The sequence below is a fragment of the Ornithorhynchus anatinus genome, chromosome 6 (assembly GCF_004115215.2).
Source record: "Ornithorhynchus anatinus isolate Pmale09 chromosome 6, mOrnAna1.pri.v4, whole genome shotgun sequence".
NCBI lineage: Eukaryota > Metazoa > Chordata > Mammalia > Monotremata > Ornithorhynchidae > Ornithorhynchus > Ornithorhynchus anatinus.
This window is the reverse complement of record NC_041733.1, coordinates 42,916,019-42,933,541: the sequence shown is the minus strand read 5'-3', so window position 1 is coordinate 42,933,541 and position 17,523 is coordinate 42,916,019. Positions and strand designations below refer to the sequence as shown.

The 17,523-nt window shown below is 45.8% G+C and overlaps 1 protein-coding gene across 2 annotated transcripts in view; it reads right to left on the bottom strand.

Moving 5' to 3' along the window:
- Positions 1-17,523, bottom strand: part of ATRX (ATRX chromatin remodeler) — a 158,256-nt gene that overhangs the window by 106,979 nt on the left and 33,754 nt on the right. The window contains exons 3-7 of one of the 2 annotated variants that reach the window (XM_029067289.1): positions 17,445-17,500; positions 13,188-13,240; positions 12,868-12,992; positions 6,760-6,873; positions 2,758-2,867 (exon numbers count right to left, since the gene is read on the bottom strand). In XM_029067289.1, coding sequence (XP_028923122.1) covers positions 2,758-2,867; positions 6,760-6,873; positions 12,868-12,992; positions 13,188-13,240; positions 17,445-17,500 — 458 coding nt within the window. The remainder of the gene's footprint in view (positions 1-2,757; positions 2,868-6,759; positions 6,874-12,867; positions 12,993-13,187; positions 13,241-17,444; positions 17,501-17,523) is intronic. The other variant, XM_029067291.2, reaches the window with a different exon arrangement.

Below are 17,523 nucleotides of genomic sequence, written 5' to 3'. Positions count from 1 at the left end.
AGAGGGGGAGACAGACATTACTATAAATAAATTGCGGGCCATACAGAAGTACTATGAGGCTGAGGATGGGGTGACTATCAGGTCCCCAACTGAGATCAGGAATCTCTCCCATCACAAAGTAGAATATGCCTGTATTTCATTAGCTCCTCTGAGTCTGCCCTTACAGTCTATCAACAGAAAAATAAATGCCAATTTGTTCCTTGAAACTCATTCTGTGTTTCAAAACATCTAGTACAGTCCTCTGAACACAATAAATAGTCAATCATATTTATTTAGCATTTACTGTGTAGAGAGCACTGTACTACATGCTTGGAGAATACAATATAACAGACACATTCCCTGCCCATAATGAGTTTACACTCAAAGAACACTGGAAAAAACCTAGAAGCTACTATGGTACTGCATCCTGGAAGTTCAGGATCCCTTTAGTCTTATAGAACAATAATAATAATGTTGGTATTTAAGCGCTTACTATGTGCCAAGCACTCTTCTAAGCGCTGGGGAAGATACAAGGTAATCAGGTTGTCCCACATGGGACTCATTATGGCCTAATGGAAGGAGCCCAGGTCTGGGAGTCAGAGGTCCTGGACGCTAATCCCGGCTCCGCCGATTGCTTGCTGTGTGACCTCGGCTAACTCGCACAAGTTCTCTGGGCCTCAGTTTCCTCATCTGCAAAATGGGGATTCAATACCTGTTGTCCTTCCTGCTCAGATTGGGAGCTCCATGTGGAACCTGATTATCATCTGCCGACCTCGGCGTTTAGTAAAGTGCTTGATACATAAGTGCTTAAACACCACAATTACTAGTAAACTCATGTTTTAGTTCTGCTTTCTCTTTCGATTTCTAAATCAAAGTACGAGGCAATCGAATGCCTAAAATCCAGTTGTTCTTACATACTACTCAATCCTGGAACACGAGTTAAGTGTGGCCAACACAAACATTACAGAAATTGTCATTTAGTGACATGAAATACAAAGCCTCTAAAAGAAGCCGAACCTAACTCATGTGGGGCCTTTAATTTAGAGAGAGAGGCATCCATGGTGTCTAAGCATAACTTTGGGAGTTTGAAAGGGCAAAATATTAAGATCTGTGCATACTTCTGGCTGGTTATTACTTTACCTCCACTAGATTGTAAATTCCTCCTCTAGGTTGTAAAGTGCTGGAGGGCAGGGTTTAGTGCAGTGCTCTGCATATAGTAAGCGCTCATTGAGTACCACTGATTGATTCTCCCACAATAAATCGAGATACTACTGGACCACCTGTTAGGTACGGTTAGTTCCACTAAAAGACGTACTTTCATTATGGAATTTGGATTGAAAACCTGGATTGAAAAACATTCCATTCCCACCGCCTGTGTCTGTTTAGACCCAGCACAAAAATCCGCAGGTCAGCACAGATGAAGTTGGTATCGGGAGAAATGGTTTTGCACAAAGTAATTTTTACACAAGGTTCTTCAAGATTACACCTATCATGAAGAACAAACTGGCTGGTGAAAATGAATGACTAAAAATTATATAGCACAAAACCATGGGAAACAAAAGAAAAAAAACAAACATGGAAAGATGCTCAGGAAGTTTAGTTCACCCACTGCCTGTATGTAGTTTTCTATTCTTAGTAACAAAAAATAAATCACTGGTTAAAGGAAATATATTCTAAGGTATAGTCATCCACTAAAGAAGGAATTCAGTTAAGTCTCTCAAACTGAAGGGTGAAATTTAGGCTAACATCCATCCTCAGGAAAGAGTTTTGTTAGTTAAATCACACTCTTTCTTTCCTCCCAAGTAAAACACTTGTTAAATTTTAAAACACGAAATCTCTCTGGCAAGAGAAAGAGGATTCCACCATACGAAAGAAGGGCTCAATACTTATAATTTGCTATGATGAGCTGTTTCAAAAAGGTGCACTCTTTTTCATCAATACTTCCATTTTTCAGATTAAGCTTTTTGCCAGAACTGATATCTTGTCATCACAGTAGAGTAACAGAAGGGACGAGGAGAGGGAAGCCACACTTTATTAAATGCAAAATTCTAATTTATCATGTGTCCCACTAAATGAATGGAGAATCATATCCCAGATGGAGTTCCGGTCTGCATCAATGAGTATTATTTTTGGTGGCGCATAGAATTAATGGAGTCCACTTCTCTAAAAGAGGGTAAAATGGTCAAGGAATACCCATAAATTGAATCCAGTATTTGTCCCGTAGGGTCATGTCCTCGATCCAAAACAGAGGAAGTAGCGTGACCTACTGGAAAGACCAGTGGGCTTGGGAGTCAGAGAACTTAGATTCTAATCCAGTAGTTATCTGTTGCCCATGGGCATGTCCCTTAACTGCTCTGTGCCTCGGTTTCCACATCTGTAAAATGAGAATTCAATCCTACTCCCTCCTATTTAGACTCACATATGGGACAGGCTGACCTAATTATCTTGTGCTAAGACACTAAGCTGGTTGTGAGGAGGAACTATGTTTACCAACTCTGTTGTATTCTCCCAGGCATTTAATACAGTTGCTCTGCACACTGAGCACTCAATAAACACCACTGATTGATCTACCCCAGCGCTTAAATCAGTACTTGACACAGAGTAAGTGCCTAAGAAAATACCAAATTATAAGTAATAATAATAATGATAACGGTAATAATAATACCATCTCTCTAGCCAGCCCCGCAAAGGCACTCTTACCATAAAGAAAGTTATTTCGTGAATACTACTGATCTTTCATCAGAGGAACCAAAGATTATCAACATATCGATTACATACCTTACAAATAAGAACTTTCAGTGTAGGATGTCTATAAATGGAATCTTTTTGAAAATGGTTCACCTGCTGTCCACAAGCTGTGCAGCTTACAATTCCATGCAGCCCTTCTTCTAGAACAAAGGGGTGACCGTCATTCACAAATATACTTCAATGATTCGAACATAAAATGTGAAGCTTCCAGTTCAGAGGGTTTATTTTTTTAAAAAAAAAACAACACATTCAGATCCATTACAATATGGAATTTTCTTCAGCCACGTGAGTACTACCCCTAAGACACTGCATAATTGTTTATTTGCTCAGTCTTCTTGAAAACATTTGATTCTATTTTATATGTTCCTGGAAAGCAATTGAATTGGTCTTTATTCATAATGCTGAACATCCCAACTAGTGGATTATCGTTTCGCTTGGGGATGTATTTTCTCACAATCCTTTCCTACAGGATAAGCTGCGTTACCCAAGCGCCTCAACCGCTGACCAAAAAGCTCACCCCTTGTCTACCCCACACCGGGGCAATCTTGGCCAACTGAGAAAGGATTCACAATACTTGGACTACCCTAGGTGGGGAGGGAGAGAGATGGCGTTGCAGCTCGGGTGGAGTATTTTGCCTCACTCTACCTAGCAGCTCCAGCTCGGCTCACCTCCAACTTGTGAGTCAGTTTGCTTTTCCTGCTGATGCCTCTTCCTCAAGCTTCAGGAAGTTTCCCCCACCTCTGGAGGCCTTCGACCTAGAGGACCCCTGCAGATCTTCCTGGGGCTTCTGAAGAGGATTCCGCAACTCACTGTTTGTGTAAAGCTCCCTGATGGTCAGGAGTTTTTGTCTCTAGCTGGCCTGAGCAGGTGGAATAATATATAGCACCATCTACCCGTTCTCTTCTTTTTGGTGTCTTGATATTTTATTGGATTTACCTTGGGTATATAGGTTCAGTTACTTGATCTTATGTTTACAGCTACAGAGTTTAGTTACACTGTTTCGTAGGGTTAAACTGAGAAATTAGGAAATCCCATTATTTTAATGTTCACCCATTAAAGGAGGACTGCGATTTTATAATGGGAAGACCGCATTAATTGATTTTAACTTCTAATGTCTGCTTTTGTTACGGCCCTATTAATCATCAAAGGGAACGGCTTCCATGACTAAGTGGAAGTAGCAGAGATGGGAGAGAATCCTTTCTATTAACAACTTCACAAAGCTAACGTTCTGGGGGGGGGGGGGGGTTTAACGTTTAATACATGAAAGAATGCATTTAGTTTTTCTAAAAATAAATTTTTCTACTAGGCTATCATCAAAAAAAACAAACCAGTTTCCTACCTGCAACTTCCAATGGGAAATCAATAAAATAAAATCACAACAGAATTGAAGCTGGGTTTAGGACAAGAAAATCAGCCACATCTGTGTGGCCAAATTATGTGAGCCAAACTGTGTGATGGGGTGTTCAGATCAGCAGTTGAAACCAAGGTAGTGGTAATGTTCAAAGGCTATTTTTCAGCCCGGTGGCCTTCAATGGAAAAGGAATTACAGTGCCTATTCAAACTTTCCTGCCTCTCCTCGCCTCCCTTCACAATTAAAACACTAAAAAAAAAAAAAAAAAAGGCACCATCATTACAAGTGGCCCCTCCTTGTTCGTTGATGGTTCTAAAAACAAAAAAGCCCTGGACACAAAAAGAGCATAAAGACCCAACTTCTTTTCACTCCTGGAGAATCTTTACTCGGAACACAGTGGAAGCAATCTGGTAGGGCGGCACCCACAGAGTTCCTACTGGAGCCGGACACCTCTGACGGGTGAGCCTAGGATTTCTTTCCGACGTTTGCCTTTTCACTGGGCGCTACGGTTTCCCCGGTCCCCATTCCCCCGCTTCTCTAGCGAGTGTACCCTCGTCCGGTCCCAGAACTAGACGTCTGGCAGCCGTGACAGCCGAGTACCTCCGGAGTGACGGGTTAAAGGAAGCATCACCGAGGCTCTCCCAGCAGCCCCTGCGAATGGCCTTTTCTCTTCTCCGCTCTCCCAAATTCCCGGGGAACCGGCCCTATGGGGCGGCAGTGGCTGCGGACGGGAGGACTGAATTGTCTCAGGCTCAGTCTCACCGTTCTATTTCAAACGCCCCGGCGATATGCCCTCATTTCCAACCAGGGGGTTCCGTTCCAAGTGGAGAGAGGGTGAGGGGGGATGTCTGCCTTAGAACACACTTGCCTTGGGGAATTGAAGCTTTTGTTTAATCGTTACTGCTCTGCACTCTCGCTTTTGTGACTCCTTTCATGGGGAGGGGGAATTCTTCTTTCATCCTAGACTGATAGCCCCTGGAGGGCCAGGGGCCAGGTCTAATTCCCACCTTTGCTTTCTTTCCCAGCGCTCTGAAGAGTGCTCTGCACCCACTAAGTGCTTTCTAAATATTACCTCTCTTACTGTCACTATTACTACTATGAGTAGTAGATTGTGAGCTTCCTGTGAGCCAGATCACCTGCCTCGGTTTCCCTGAAAATTTTCCAGCACTTAGTGGAGTGTTCGGCACATTTTAAATCCTTAGCGAATGCCCAAGTAATCAAATCAAGCAAGAAACACTGCACTCCTTTTTAGGCAACCCTGAACTATGCAGTTCCTTTTACGATGCTCCGGTCTAGTGTAACTGTTTCCTGCATGAGATCTGGCAATCGCGGTCAATGGTGCCAATTCTTGTAAGCTGTTGAACTGGACAAGCTTCAGGGAGGACTCCGAGCATCATAATCATCAAATGATTTGGCTTATTACCACACTCTATTTCAAAACTCAGCTATCTAAAGAACAGAGCTACACACTGCACTTCAAATAGGGTAGGCCCAAACTCAGCCCAGAGGTGCTGAGCCAGGAAGTGTCTGCCCAAGGCAGCCCCTCCCTTGTTCCAAACAAGTTCGGGATGCTGGTGGTAACCCCTCCTACGTGGGGGGGGGGGGGTGTCAGGAATTGATTTCTCAGTCTTTAGCTTTGGGAGAAGACATTGAGCCTCCTAAGTACAAACCCCATGCTGTCCTTTCCTAGCTGCCCATACTGCGGTCACCTACAAAAATGTCGTAAATCCACAGACCAAAGTAATTGCCCACTCCTGCTTTAGAAGATGCAAAACCGGACATGGTCATGGATCTTGACTCAAGAGGTTAACTTTAAAAGGATAATTTTCCCAAGAGAGCTCAATCGAACACCACCAAACTGAACTCCTCTCCCCCCCGGCCGCGCAGAAGAAGTCACTAAGGCTACAAATTTCAAAAGAAATCCGTAACACTTTCTATGGAAAAACAAAAGGCTGAATTTCGTGGTTACAGTATGTCACCTACCATGAAAGGGAAAAGATTGGCTACTTTCCTGAGATGCTACTTTGATATTTCTATTTTTAAATGTGCCTGCCTATACTGGGAAGACAGAGGGAGAGAGAAAACTTCTACTTCATCCTTCGAAGAAATGAACCTCCAGTTCATCCGCAGCACCCAAATGACAGGCTCTTTTTGGAAAGTATTACGGGAGAACAATTTAAAACAACGGCTGGACTTTCTGTCTGCCCTTCCATCACCAAATCAACGCCAGGGTAGGTAGAAATGTACCCAGGCTTAACGGGTTCGAGAAAACAACTACCCATCAGCCCAGGCCGCCCCAACCGGCTTACTCAATCTGAGCCAAAGAAAAGCACACATCCTTACGGTGAGCAAGCCGTAGGGCACAAGGAGGACTGAGTGCTTGTCCTGAAATCTTTTTCCAAAGGGCAGCTACTAATCTAGCTGGCTTATAGAACTGTAAGGTTCAAATGTGGGACAGGGATGGGTTCAGATCTCAGGAGGTACCCCACAAGCCAGTGAAGGCAAACATATTTTTACCAAAGATGACATTTAAATCGTTGCGTTCCGGAACATGGGGAGCAGTGGAAATTACTTTCAAGTCCTGCTTTCAAATGACAAAAGGTAGAAGAGTGGAGGTATTTCCCAAATGTGGTCAAAAAACAATTTCAACTCAGGTTTTCAGTATTTTAAACTGTATTTACCTCCTCGCTTTTTGAGAGTTTCAGTTTTCATTTTACTTCTGCTTCTAAATTCAGGCCCCTTAAAATCATCTTTGTCTTCATTCAGGACTGGCTCTGGTTGTACAACCACTGTACCTAGAATGATTTCATTTAAAAATTGAAAACCATTACACACTTCACATGTGCGAGGGATGCGCAAGACTTCAGGTCAGATAAAGTCAACATTTTCCGTACGCCACCTGCATCTTCCCCTCTTTCCACCTTGTGACAAAGACATATTTCGACGGCACAGGGGACTGTCGGCAATGCAGAGGGCCTATCCCTGGGTCCCCCGAGAGTCTAGTTCACCACCAGAGTGAAGTCTTGGAGAAGACTTGGTTGTTCAGGATAAGGGGAAACGACTCGACAGACTCAACCCCAGTTCCGAAAGAACTTTGGGCGGGGTGGGGAGGTCCTATATGATCGGAAAACACCGTGAGGGTCGCTCGGTACCCTTCTCAGAGTCTCAACCCAGGGGCTAGGGAGTGAGAACTTAAAAACAGAACTACTCTCTCGGCCCGACTAGATGACATCAGGATCTCAGAGGAAGATGAAGCCGAAACGATATGGGCAGGGGGTGGAGGAAGCAGAGTGTGGCCTGTCATGAGATCGATGAGCTGCATTTATTCTGGGAACGGAAAGCTTCTGCTCTTCAGTGTTACCAACGCAGCTTCTACAGATGATTACGATCAATGCAGATTTAAAAACAAAATGAGCCCTTTCCTGGTCTCTCCCAACTCATGGCAACTGGCATTTCATGCGTCTCTAGTTGTGAAAAGAAATGGTGGGAAAAACTCCATACTTTAGCGTTGTACTTTTGGTCCCTGGATCCAACTCAATTCAGGAGGCTTGAAGAATAGAATCGGAAAACTTTAGGGATACAGCTCCGTTACCGTCTTTCGTTACTTACTGCACTTCAACGCGACTTAAAAGCTACACAATCCTCCCCTCCCTGGCCACTGTTGGTCGTTTCTCACTTGGGATTTTCTAGGCAGGATGTTTGTCGATAGTTAAGAGAGAAGGAAAGACCAGGAGATGGGAAAGCCTGGGATCTGCCACTTAACTCTGCTACTGACCTGTTGTGTGACCTTGAGCAAGTCACTTAACCTTTCTGAGCCTCAATTTTTTCAACTATAAAATGTGGAAAAAAATATCTGCTCTCCCTACCTCAGATTGTAAGGCCCTTTTGGGGCAGGCACTGTGTCAAATCTGATTAATCTGTATCTCCTCCAGCATCTAGCAGAATATCTGGTACCCAGTAAAGGGCTTAATAAATACAATTAATAATCGCTACTATAAAATGCCTACTAAGTTAAAATTTTAAAAATCACTTAAGGTTCAGTTTTAGATTAAGTACAAGTAAGACTAACTATTGCTTACAACAAACCCCACAAAACACCACTGGTTAGGATTTGTGAGGGGAAGGGGGAAGAGGAATTTCTTTTACAATGCTAATTTTTCTTTTAACCTTTAGTCTGCACAGGGGCGTGGATCTGCAAACAGTACAACTTCCTGATGACAAAATATTTTATGGGTCAAAGATTATGAAACCTAAGAAGACTAATCTTTTCGGGGTCTTGCCTTTCTCATTTTAAATACAACCAACGAGGCTTTACCTTCAACTACTCTAGGCTCAGGGGAAAGTGGCTCTCATCGATGGAGCACAGAAGGAGCCACGGCTGGGGATTCAAATTTAAGATGATCTGAGGGAAAGCAGATTTGCCGTAAAAATCAGAGAATGCCAAAAGGTGAATAATCCTCGTGCAAAGAATGGAGCCCTGATTAACCTACCAACCCAGACTCCGAGTGCTCATCTGCAATCTAGGTTCTCCCAAGACAGTGACCTCGTGCTGTAATGTGTAGGATGAGCCCCGGGACAAGCCTGTTAGGAAGAGGTTCTACCTCTGTAGTGACTACAGCCAAGAAGGACGGTTTCTCTGAGTCTCTGGGGCCACCACTGCAAGACGGTGGTCTCCTTTTTCTAACCGCGCTGGAAGGTACGTGCCAACGGGGAGAAGGCCGAGCTCACGACCAGAGTGGAGGGGCCCGTTCTCGTTTGGCTACGGGGGTGGGTGGGCTGCTATGATCTGACACGTTTCTGTACCTCCCGTAACTTACAATGCGGGTCGGCCCCCTAAATCTCTCCAAAGACAAGCGCCATGCCAGATGGCGATGGAAGACTTCAATGCTTTCGGGACAGTCAAGTGGACGCTTGATCCATGTCCACATACATCCACATCCAACTGGATGTGGACAGTCAGCCGAAGAAGGGGGCTGTGGGATGGGCCACCTCAAGTAAGCTTGACCCTTGGAGACTTTCCGGGCAGAACTGTTGGGCAAAGGAGGAAGGCGAGGCCGGGAGGCTAAGATGCCCGGTCCCAGATGCAGTGGCGATGACCTCGCCCGCCGCAGTGAGACTCCGCTGCCGAGCCTGCTTGTTACTGTTCCCTCTGAAAGTTTGGCCATTTGACCAGGGTCAGTGAATTTTAAGAGCTACTTGGGAAGTCTAAGGAATCGGGATCTTCCCACTCAGCAGATGATAGGCTGATATCCAGATTTGGGATCCTTCATCACTCCCTGTCTTAATAATAACCGAGGTATTTAAGCGCTTACTATGGCTTAGAAAACAAACGTGAAAATCCATCATTACCCTCTGCCGGCATATGCCCCGTTGGGCAAGTCTTCGGAAAAGGTGAACCAATCGCAGGGCCAGCATACTACCTGTTCTGCGGTTCAAAGTCCCTCCCCGCCACTGGAAGAAGGATTTTTCACCCGAAAAGCTTCGGTCGATAAACGGGGAACGCAAAAGCTCAAGCCGAACACATTCCCCTAACCTCCGGGACCCCGCCAAGGGGAGGTGTCGCAGTACTTCAAATCCAACTTCTCGTCTCCCCTCCGACCTTTCAAATCTCTGGGCAAAAAAGCCGCTATCCTTCCTGCCCCGGAAATCTTCCACCTTGATCGGCAACGCCTGGTTATCTTTCAGGGGTCGACATCTTCCTCCACCTGTCCCTTCCTCTCTGCACAAACAGCTACCACTCTGGTTCAAGCTCCTGTCAAGTCACAGATCGACTATTGCTTTCGATCTCTCCTCCCTTTAGCCTACACTCCACCCCGCTGCCTGGATCGCTATCTTGGGACAGCTCTCCCCTCACCAACACTCGCCCGTCATAACCGACCAGCTCTTCTCCCCGGCTCTTTCGAAGCTCCACTCTTCACTCTCCCCACACTCGCTTCCTACCCCGACGACGCTCTGGACTCTCCCATTTCCTACGCTCTGCTCACGTCACACTACCTGGCTGGACGGCCCTCCCACTTGAAATACGCCAGGCACACATCTCCCCATCTTCCAGGTCTTCCTAAAATCGCCACCTCTTCCAAGAAGTCTTGCTCAGGGAATTCACTACAGCCAAAGTCAGGTCAAGCCAACGGCCTTTCTATTTCATGTCTAATCCTCAGTACTTTCACATCTTGGCATATAATTTTCTTCTAATGCTTCCGAACTGTTATATCTATGTTTTTTCCTTCCCTTTCAACTACTTGTACATAACTTTTTCTATCTCACCCATTAAACTCTACTCTGTAGATGGGGAAGGTTAGGTCTTCCGTCTACTGAACTTCCTCCAGCACTCAGTACAGCTCTTTGTACTTAGGCACTGAATAAATACCACTGATTGGTTGACTGGCCCTTGGGAAACTCCAATTTCCCACTGGGCGACTCTATACCCTCTCATGAGCCGCAAGACCGGCGGCTGGTTCACTCGATTCCTCTCCACCCACTAGGTTTTAAAGGTATATATTTTCTGAGGACATCTGGAGGCTTGGAGAGGCTTAGCTAGAGATGGTCTTCCAGAATCCACCGTAGCAGGCCGGCTTTGGTTTCGAGGCATGGACTAAATGGGGAATCTTGCACGGGTCATCCTTTCACATCCCCTGCTCTTGGTTTCATAGTCTGGAGGTTGATGTCGGGTCTGGGGGAGGGGCTTGCTAGCCTGCCGGTCTCTTCCCCTCAATCTGTCTTGCCACCGCTACCCTAAAAAGCTCATGGCCTGTGATCTTGGAATGCTTCTATTTCCCCAAGACCCGTAAACCTGAAATTCCCCAAAGGACTCACAAGCGATCCTTTATTTTTATTGGATCTTTCCCCAGCGCTTCCAGTAGCGCTCTGCACACAGTAGGCCTTCACTAAAAACTTCTGAATGAATGAACGCATCACTGATTATCCTCTTTAAAGTTTGTCCTTGACCTAATTCTCCTCCATCAAGACAGTCTGAACATCTACTATGAAAATTGAGCTGCCAGGCTAACGGTAGGCTTCTGGTCTCTCCAGAATCTGCAGAATGCCCAATCCAGACACCAAAGTGCTGGCTAAGAGCCAGTCGAAGGCTGGATCCACTCCGACTCTCACCTACTTCCCAATACAGTCAATGGTAGCCAACGTTTTCTACTCATCAGTCTTCTGGGTCCCTCAGGCCTCGATACGAGTCCCGAAGCTAGCTGCCTTGAGGGTCTTTGGAACAGGTCTGTTAGAATGCCATGCCTGCAGAGAGCAGCGCCACAAGGGGCACCGTCATCTTTCTTCAGAGAAGATCTGGGATGGAAAAAGTCAGCCCTCGGGTTTCCCTGGTGGGTACCGTCGTCTTGGAACACCTACGCTACGTTACTGAACGTTTCCTGGGTCCAGTTTCCTAGAATAAGACGGAAGGAGAAGGTCCTACAACTTTTGGAAGTCTGAATGCCAAACTACGGCTTTTTGATCCTGGGAGGCTGGCCCCTTGGGAACCTCCACGGTAACCAAAATCCTCATTTTCCAGACCATTCACCAGAAATCTTTTCCATCGGCCTCCCTAGAGTAGAAGGTAGAGTTCCAGCCCCTCCCAGAATTTCAAGCTCTAGGAGTGAGCATTGGGAACCCAAGCTCCCGTGCCTAGCTTACTGTCAGCCCTGTGTATTATGGGGATGTGGGCAAGGGGGTAAGTGTGACTGAACAAAGAGGTTCGAGTGGTTTGAAGAGAGAAAGCTCCCTCCTAGATTTAAATGGAACAACTTGATCGTGGGCAGTGCTCCGGAACCCAGCATCCTCGCTGGGAAAGCGACTGAGAGGATTTTGGTGTGAGCCAGGTTCGTCATCCCCTCTGCTGTCGACCTCTGACTGCCTGCGCCTCGCCGGCCCTTTAAAACGGCATCGCTTTACGCAGCAACAGGGAGGTGGCTTGCCAGGGACCCTAGGACCACCGCCTGCCACGGCCGCTGCCATCTGAAGACTCCTCCACACAACTGTAAGCGCCTCAAGACCCTAGCTTTAACTTCCGTTGCCTGTCTCCAACCACCTAGTTGAGTACTTTACAAAGACTGCACGGTCGATAAAGGTTGCTGTTGGGGAGAAGAAGGGTGACGATGAAGATGATGTCACCCTGTCATCACCGAACTGTCCGGACTCAGAATGGAAGGCTCCCTGGGGAGAAATGCACGGAGTTCTCGGGATCGTGTGCTGAGGAAGGTCTCTGCTATTACTGCTTTCGCTCGCGTTGCCCTGGCTCTTGGTCTTTCACTTGGACTTGCTCAGGACTAGTGTTGAATTCCCACCCAAAAGGGAAACGGCAGTATCTCCCAAAGCCCCGCTTTCCCAACACACACATCATGCATACTACTCCCCCTTCCCGCCCTCCCAGAAGTCAGATCTGCTCCATCGGGAACTGACCAAAAGGGTCCTGATGGTGGGGTAGGGTACAGGTCCCCGGATCCGGATGTAGCTCCATGCAGGTCGGCTTGGGCGAGGCCCGGAATTTCAAGCCAAGGGACTGAGGACCTACATCAACCCGAACCTGTTAACTAGAATAAAATATCTGGAAGCGACTGATACCTCTTTACTTCTTTATGGGGCCTGCACGATAGCAGGCTTTTAGTCAGTTATATCTGCAACTACTGTATTGAAATACTGAAGAGAAATCACTTTGGCCATTTCTGATAGTCATAAAGGAGACCTAGGCATCTTTTGTAATAAAAATCACGGAATACGATAATCACATCAAGATTTTTGGTCCGGATAATAACCGTTTCAAATAGCCATAGAAATAAGGCACATACTACCTTTAGGCAAACTTTGCATAGCAAGATCGTTTTCCGAGTTTTCATTTGAAGCATCTTCATTTATCTTTTCATCTAGCGTCTGTTCATCATCGGATCCAATATATTTTGTTACAACTGTAGGCTTCCTGTAAGGAAAAAAGGGGCAGGAAGAGTCTCAAAAAGACAGAAACAAAACAAACAAAAAAAATTCGACCCATCCGGGACTTTCAAATGACAACCGTTTCGGAAAACAATGCTCCCGCACCAAAGCGAGGTTCCTTATATACATTCACAGATTTTTCAACTGAACCAACCTTTTTTTCCCTTCAACACCGACTAACCTTTTAGAACGTGATGATCCGAGAGATTTGGATCTTTCTGAAGAGCTATTGCCCTAAACGTGAGAAAGAAATGCAAATGTCAATGTGACCATATCTCTTCCTTCGTACGCATGTGATCCCTTTACTACTCTGGGCAATAATAATTTAAAAAACCATCAACGGTATTTGAGCGCTTACTATGCGCAGAGCACTGTACTAAGCCATTGGGAGTGTACAACACAATCAGCAGACATGTTCCCCGCCCGTAAGGAACTTAAAATCTAGAGGGGGGGGATGGCCTATGTGTGTGCGTATATATAGTGTTTGTTGGTTTTGGTTCTTTTTTAATTATAACCCCGCTACCTTCAGAGCCAAGATTAATCTGTTTTGGTCACTTTCATTAATAGAGCCAGAACTGTTCATCCCTAAAATGGAGACCCTTTGGGAATGTGGGCGTATTTTAGGATCTGTCCCTCGGTGACAAGCTGTGATGTGATGATTGGAGCAGTTTTGGGACCCCCCCCAAGCAGGCCCTGCTCAAGAGACCCAAACCTCAGACACCCTTACGCAGGGAATGCCCCGGGACAAGTGCTCACGACTGGACTGGCCTCGTTCTGAGTGGCTGGTTCCCCCAAAAAGCCATCACTGCAGTTTGCTCCCCGGCCGATGTTCTGGATTTTCCCACCCATCTCCCAGGTTTGAGATCTCAAAGTGCGCAAGAGATTAGCGGGTGAGGCCCCCAGCGAACTCTTGCCCTCCCAAGACTTCACTGTTTTTTCTTTTTTTTTTTTTATGGTAAGTGTTTACTATGCATCAAGCACTAAAGTAATCGCAAGCGTAGATCCAAACTAATCAGGTTGGACACCGTCTCTGTCTCATATAGGGCTCGCAACCTTAATCCCCATTCTACAGATGAGGTAAATGAAGCTGACGTGACTTGCCCAAGGCAACTAAGCACACCAGAGAAGTTACTCTCTGTCCTAAACTATGGGTGCTAGTTCCTTAAATTCCTAATTCTGAAACCACCCAGCTTCTGATTTACAAATTTACTCTTTTACTCCCACTTGTCCACAACCAAATGCCCTGATTGTGGCCACATTTTTTTTCCTTTTATGGCATTTGGTTTTGGGGTTTTTTGGGTTTGTTTTTAAAAAATATATATATAGTATCTGTTAAGCCCTTACTTTGGGCCAGGCACTATACTAAACACTGGGGTAGATACAAGCTGACCAAGTTGGACACAGTCCCTGTCCCACATGGGGCTCACAGCTTTATTCCCATTTCACAGATGACGTACTAAGGCCCTGAGAAGTTAAGCGACTTGTCCAAAATCATGTAGCAGGCAACCAGCTGAGCGAGGAAAAGGACACCGGTTCTGATTCCCAGGCCCGTGCTCTTTCCACTAGGCTTCCCTGCTCCCCCAAGGACTTTCATCCTATACTTAAGGTCCCAACTAAAACCCAGAGTCTGGTTCAAAAGTCCGTAAAGTATTTACCCAAATACCTTGTCAGAGCAATGGCAAAAATAAAAGTGCCTTGCTTCTATTGAGGACATAGCAAGACTATACATGCTAGACTAAAAGAAGCCAGGCAGCAGCAGAAACCATTGAATCTTGATTATTTTTTGCCTTCTAAATAGTTTACAGGTCTTGGCTCTCAATTGAAGAATATCCTTCTTCTATTAAGATACTGCTAGTATATTATTAAGATACTTCTTCTACTAAAGTACTGCTAGGACAATTACCAGATACAAGAACATAATACTATGGATTATTTTTCATGGCCATTCCTGGCCACCAACTCATGAATGATTACATATAATCAGTTTTGCCATAATGTGTTTCCACTATGCTAGAGTGGTCGGAAAATTAATATTGTTATACTCTTTGGGAAACTGGAAAAAATAGCAATTCTCAACTATTTCATCTAGCCTACTCCCCCTCCTACTTAAGACTGTGAGCCCCACATGTGACTTGCTTCTACCCCCAGCTCTGAGAACAGTGTTCGACACATAGTGAGGGCTTAACAAGTACCACAACAATGGCAATAATAACGATGAACTTGCAGTAAGGCTTTTAACCTTCTCCTTTGCAAGTGTATTCAATGCGGACAGAAAGCAAATTTCGTAACACCGCATAAGAAAGAGGTGAGCGCAACTTCAAGACGGCTGCGGAATGCATCTGGGAAAAGACGTCTAATAGAACAATCAATCTGAGAAAAGACATCTAATAGAACGATCAATCCATGCTATTAGCGAGCTCAGCGCTTGGAAGAACGATAATAAAACAGAATGATAATGTGACGGTCTTCCAGCATACATTCTTCACTAGTTCCTCGCTGAGCCCCCATTAAAACAATAATAATTATTATTACTGCTAAAAGAAAGTGAGTGGTATTGGGAGAGAAGGTGCAGGTCAGGGTGGTGGGAGAGGCCAGTAGAAGGTCACTCTGAGGGAATTTGGCAGAATAGTCATTTCACTTCTCTATGCCTCAGTTACCTCGTCCATAAAATGGGGATTAGGACTGTGAGCCCCACGTGGGACAACCTGATCATCTTGTATCTACCCCAGTGCTTAGAACAGTGCTTGGCACATAGTAAGTGCTTCACAAATACCATCGTTATTAACAGAAGGCAGGAAGCCCAGTGAACCTCTCAGCCAAGGGGAGCTCGGCTCTGTCAGTCTCTCCGTCTCTCTCCCCCGGCCTCTCTGATGCTCCTCCCAGAAGCTCCTCAGGGCCAGCTCCCTCCCGGCTCCTGTGGCTTAGTGGGAGTCATGAGGACCTGGGTTCTAATCCCCACTGCACCGCTTGTCTGCTGTGTGACCTCGGGCAAGTCACTTCACTTCTCTGGGCCTCAGGTCCCTCACCAGTAAAATGGGGATTAAGACTGAGAGCTCCACGTGGGACATGGACTGCGTCCAACCCGATTAACCTGTATGAACCCCGACACTTAGAAGAGTGCTTGGCACATAGTTAACGCTTAACAATAATTATTATCCTCCTGAACATCGCAAGCTCTTGCTGGGCAGGGATCACTTCTACCAACTCCGTTGCATTCTACTCCCCCAATTACTTATTACACTGCTCTGCACATAGGAAAGTGCTCAGTGAATACCATTCAATCAAACACACTGAGCGCTGTGTGCAGAGTACCGTACTGAGCGCTTGGGAGACTACAATTCAACAGCGTTGGTGGACACGTTCCCGGCCCTCCAACTCATGAATGGTTACAGGCAATCCGTTTCGCCATAATGCTTGTTTCCATTACGCTTTTTGGATGGATAGGGCGGAATAGAGCTCTTCAATCACTCACTAAATGGTATTGAGCGCTTACTGCGTGTAAAGCACTGTACTAAACACTTGGGAGAGTACAATGTAACAAAAGACACATTCCCGCCCACAACGAGTTCACAGTCTGGAGCGGGGAGACGGACCCTATAATAAATAAATTGCAGATATGTACATTAAGTGCTCGGGGTGGTGAACATTAGATGCTTAAGGGGACAGATCCAAGGCAGAGGCAACAGAGAAGGGAGAGGGAGCCAGGGAAAAGAGGGCTTATTAGGGAAAGGCCTCCTGGAGAAGACGGGACCTTAATAAGGCTCTGAAGGTAGGGAGAGTGGTGGTCTGTCCAACATGAAGGGAGAGAGAGGACCACTGAATGATTCCACAGAAGCTCGGGGGCGAGGGGGATGTCAAGATGGATGTTGTTTAATCCAATTCCCACCCCAGCACAGCCTCACAGAGTTAATATCGTAGTTAACGGACGGCTTTCGGTCCGCGAGCACTGCCTTCACTGGAAGCTACAATCACAAAGGAAATCCATGAGAGGGCATTATAAAAAGAGGACTAAAAAAGGTTAATAACCCTATACGCGTTTGGCCGGTTCAACTTTAATGAAGGGGTTGTACTCCTGAAGAACGCCGTGTTCTAGGACTCATGACATGACCTACTCCAAGAGCAGGCCCGGAGCCATGTCTCCCACCACCGCATCGCGTTAGAGGCAGCCTAACGTGTCTTCTGGGAAGAACGCTTCAACAGCTCTATACCGCTCTATTTATCCAAAAAGTGTACTGGAAACAAGCACTGTGGCAAAACCGATCAAATGTAACCATTCTGCACACGGTAAGCGCTCAATAGATACGACTGAATGAATGAATTCGTGAGTTGGTGAACAAACCATTCCTTGGAATGTGATGGGATTGGTAACCCTGAAATGGGTGATTTGGAACATCAAAAACAATGCAAACATTTTAGTGACCTCGTTACTTGGGCTTACCTCTTCCTTGCTGTTTTCCATTGGACTCAGGCTGTCTCCAGACCCACTGCTTTTATCTAGGAGAAGGTAAAAAGGCCAA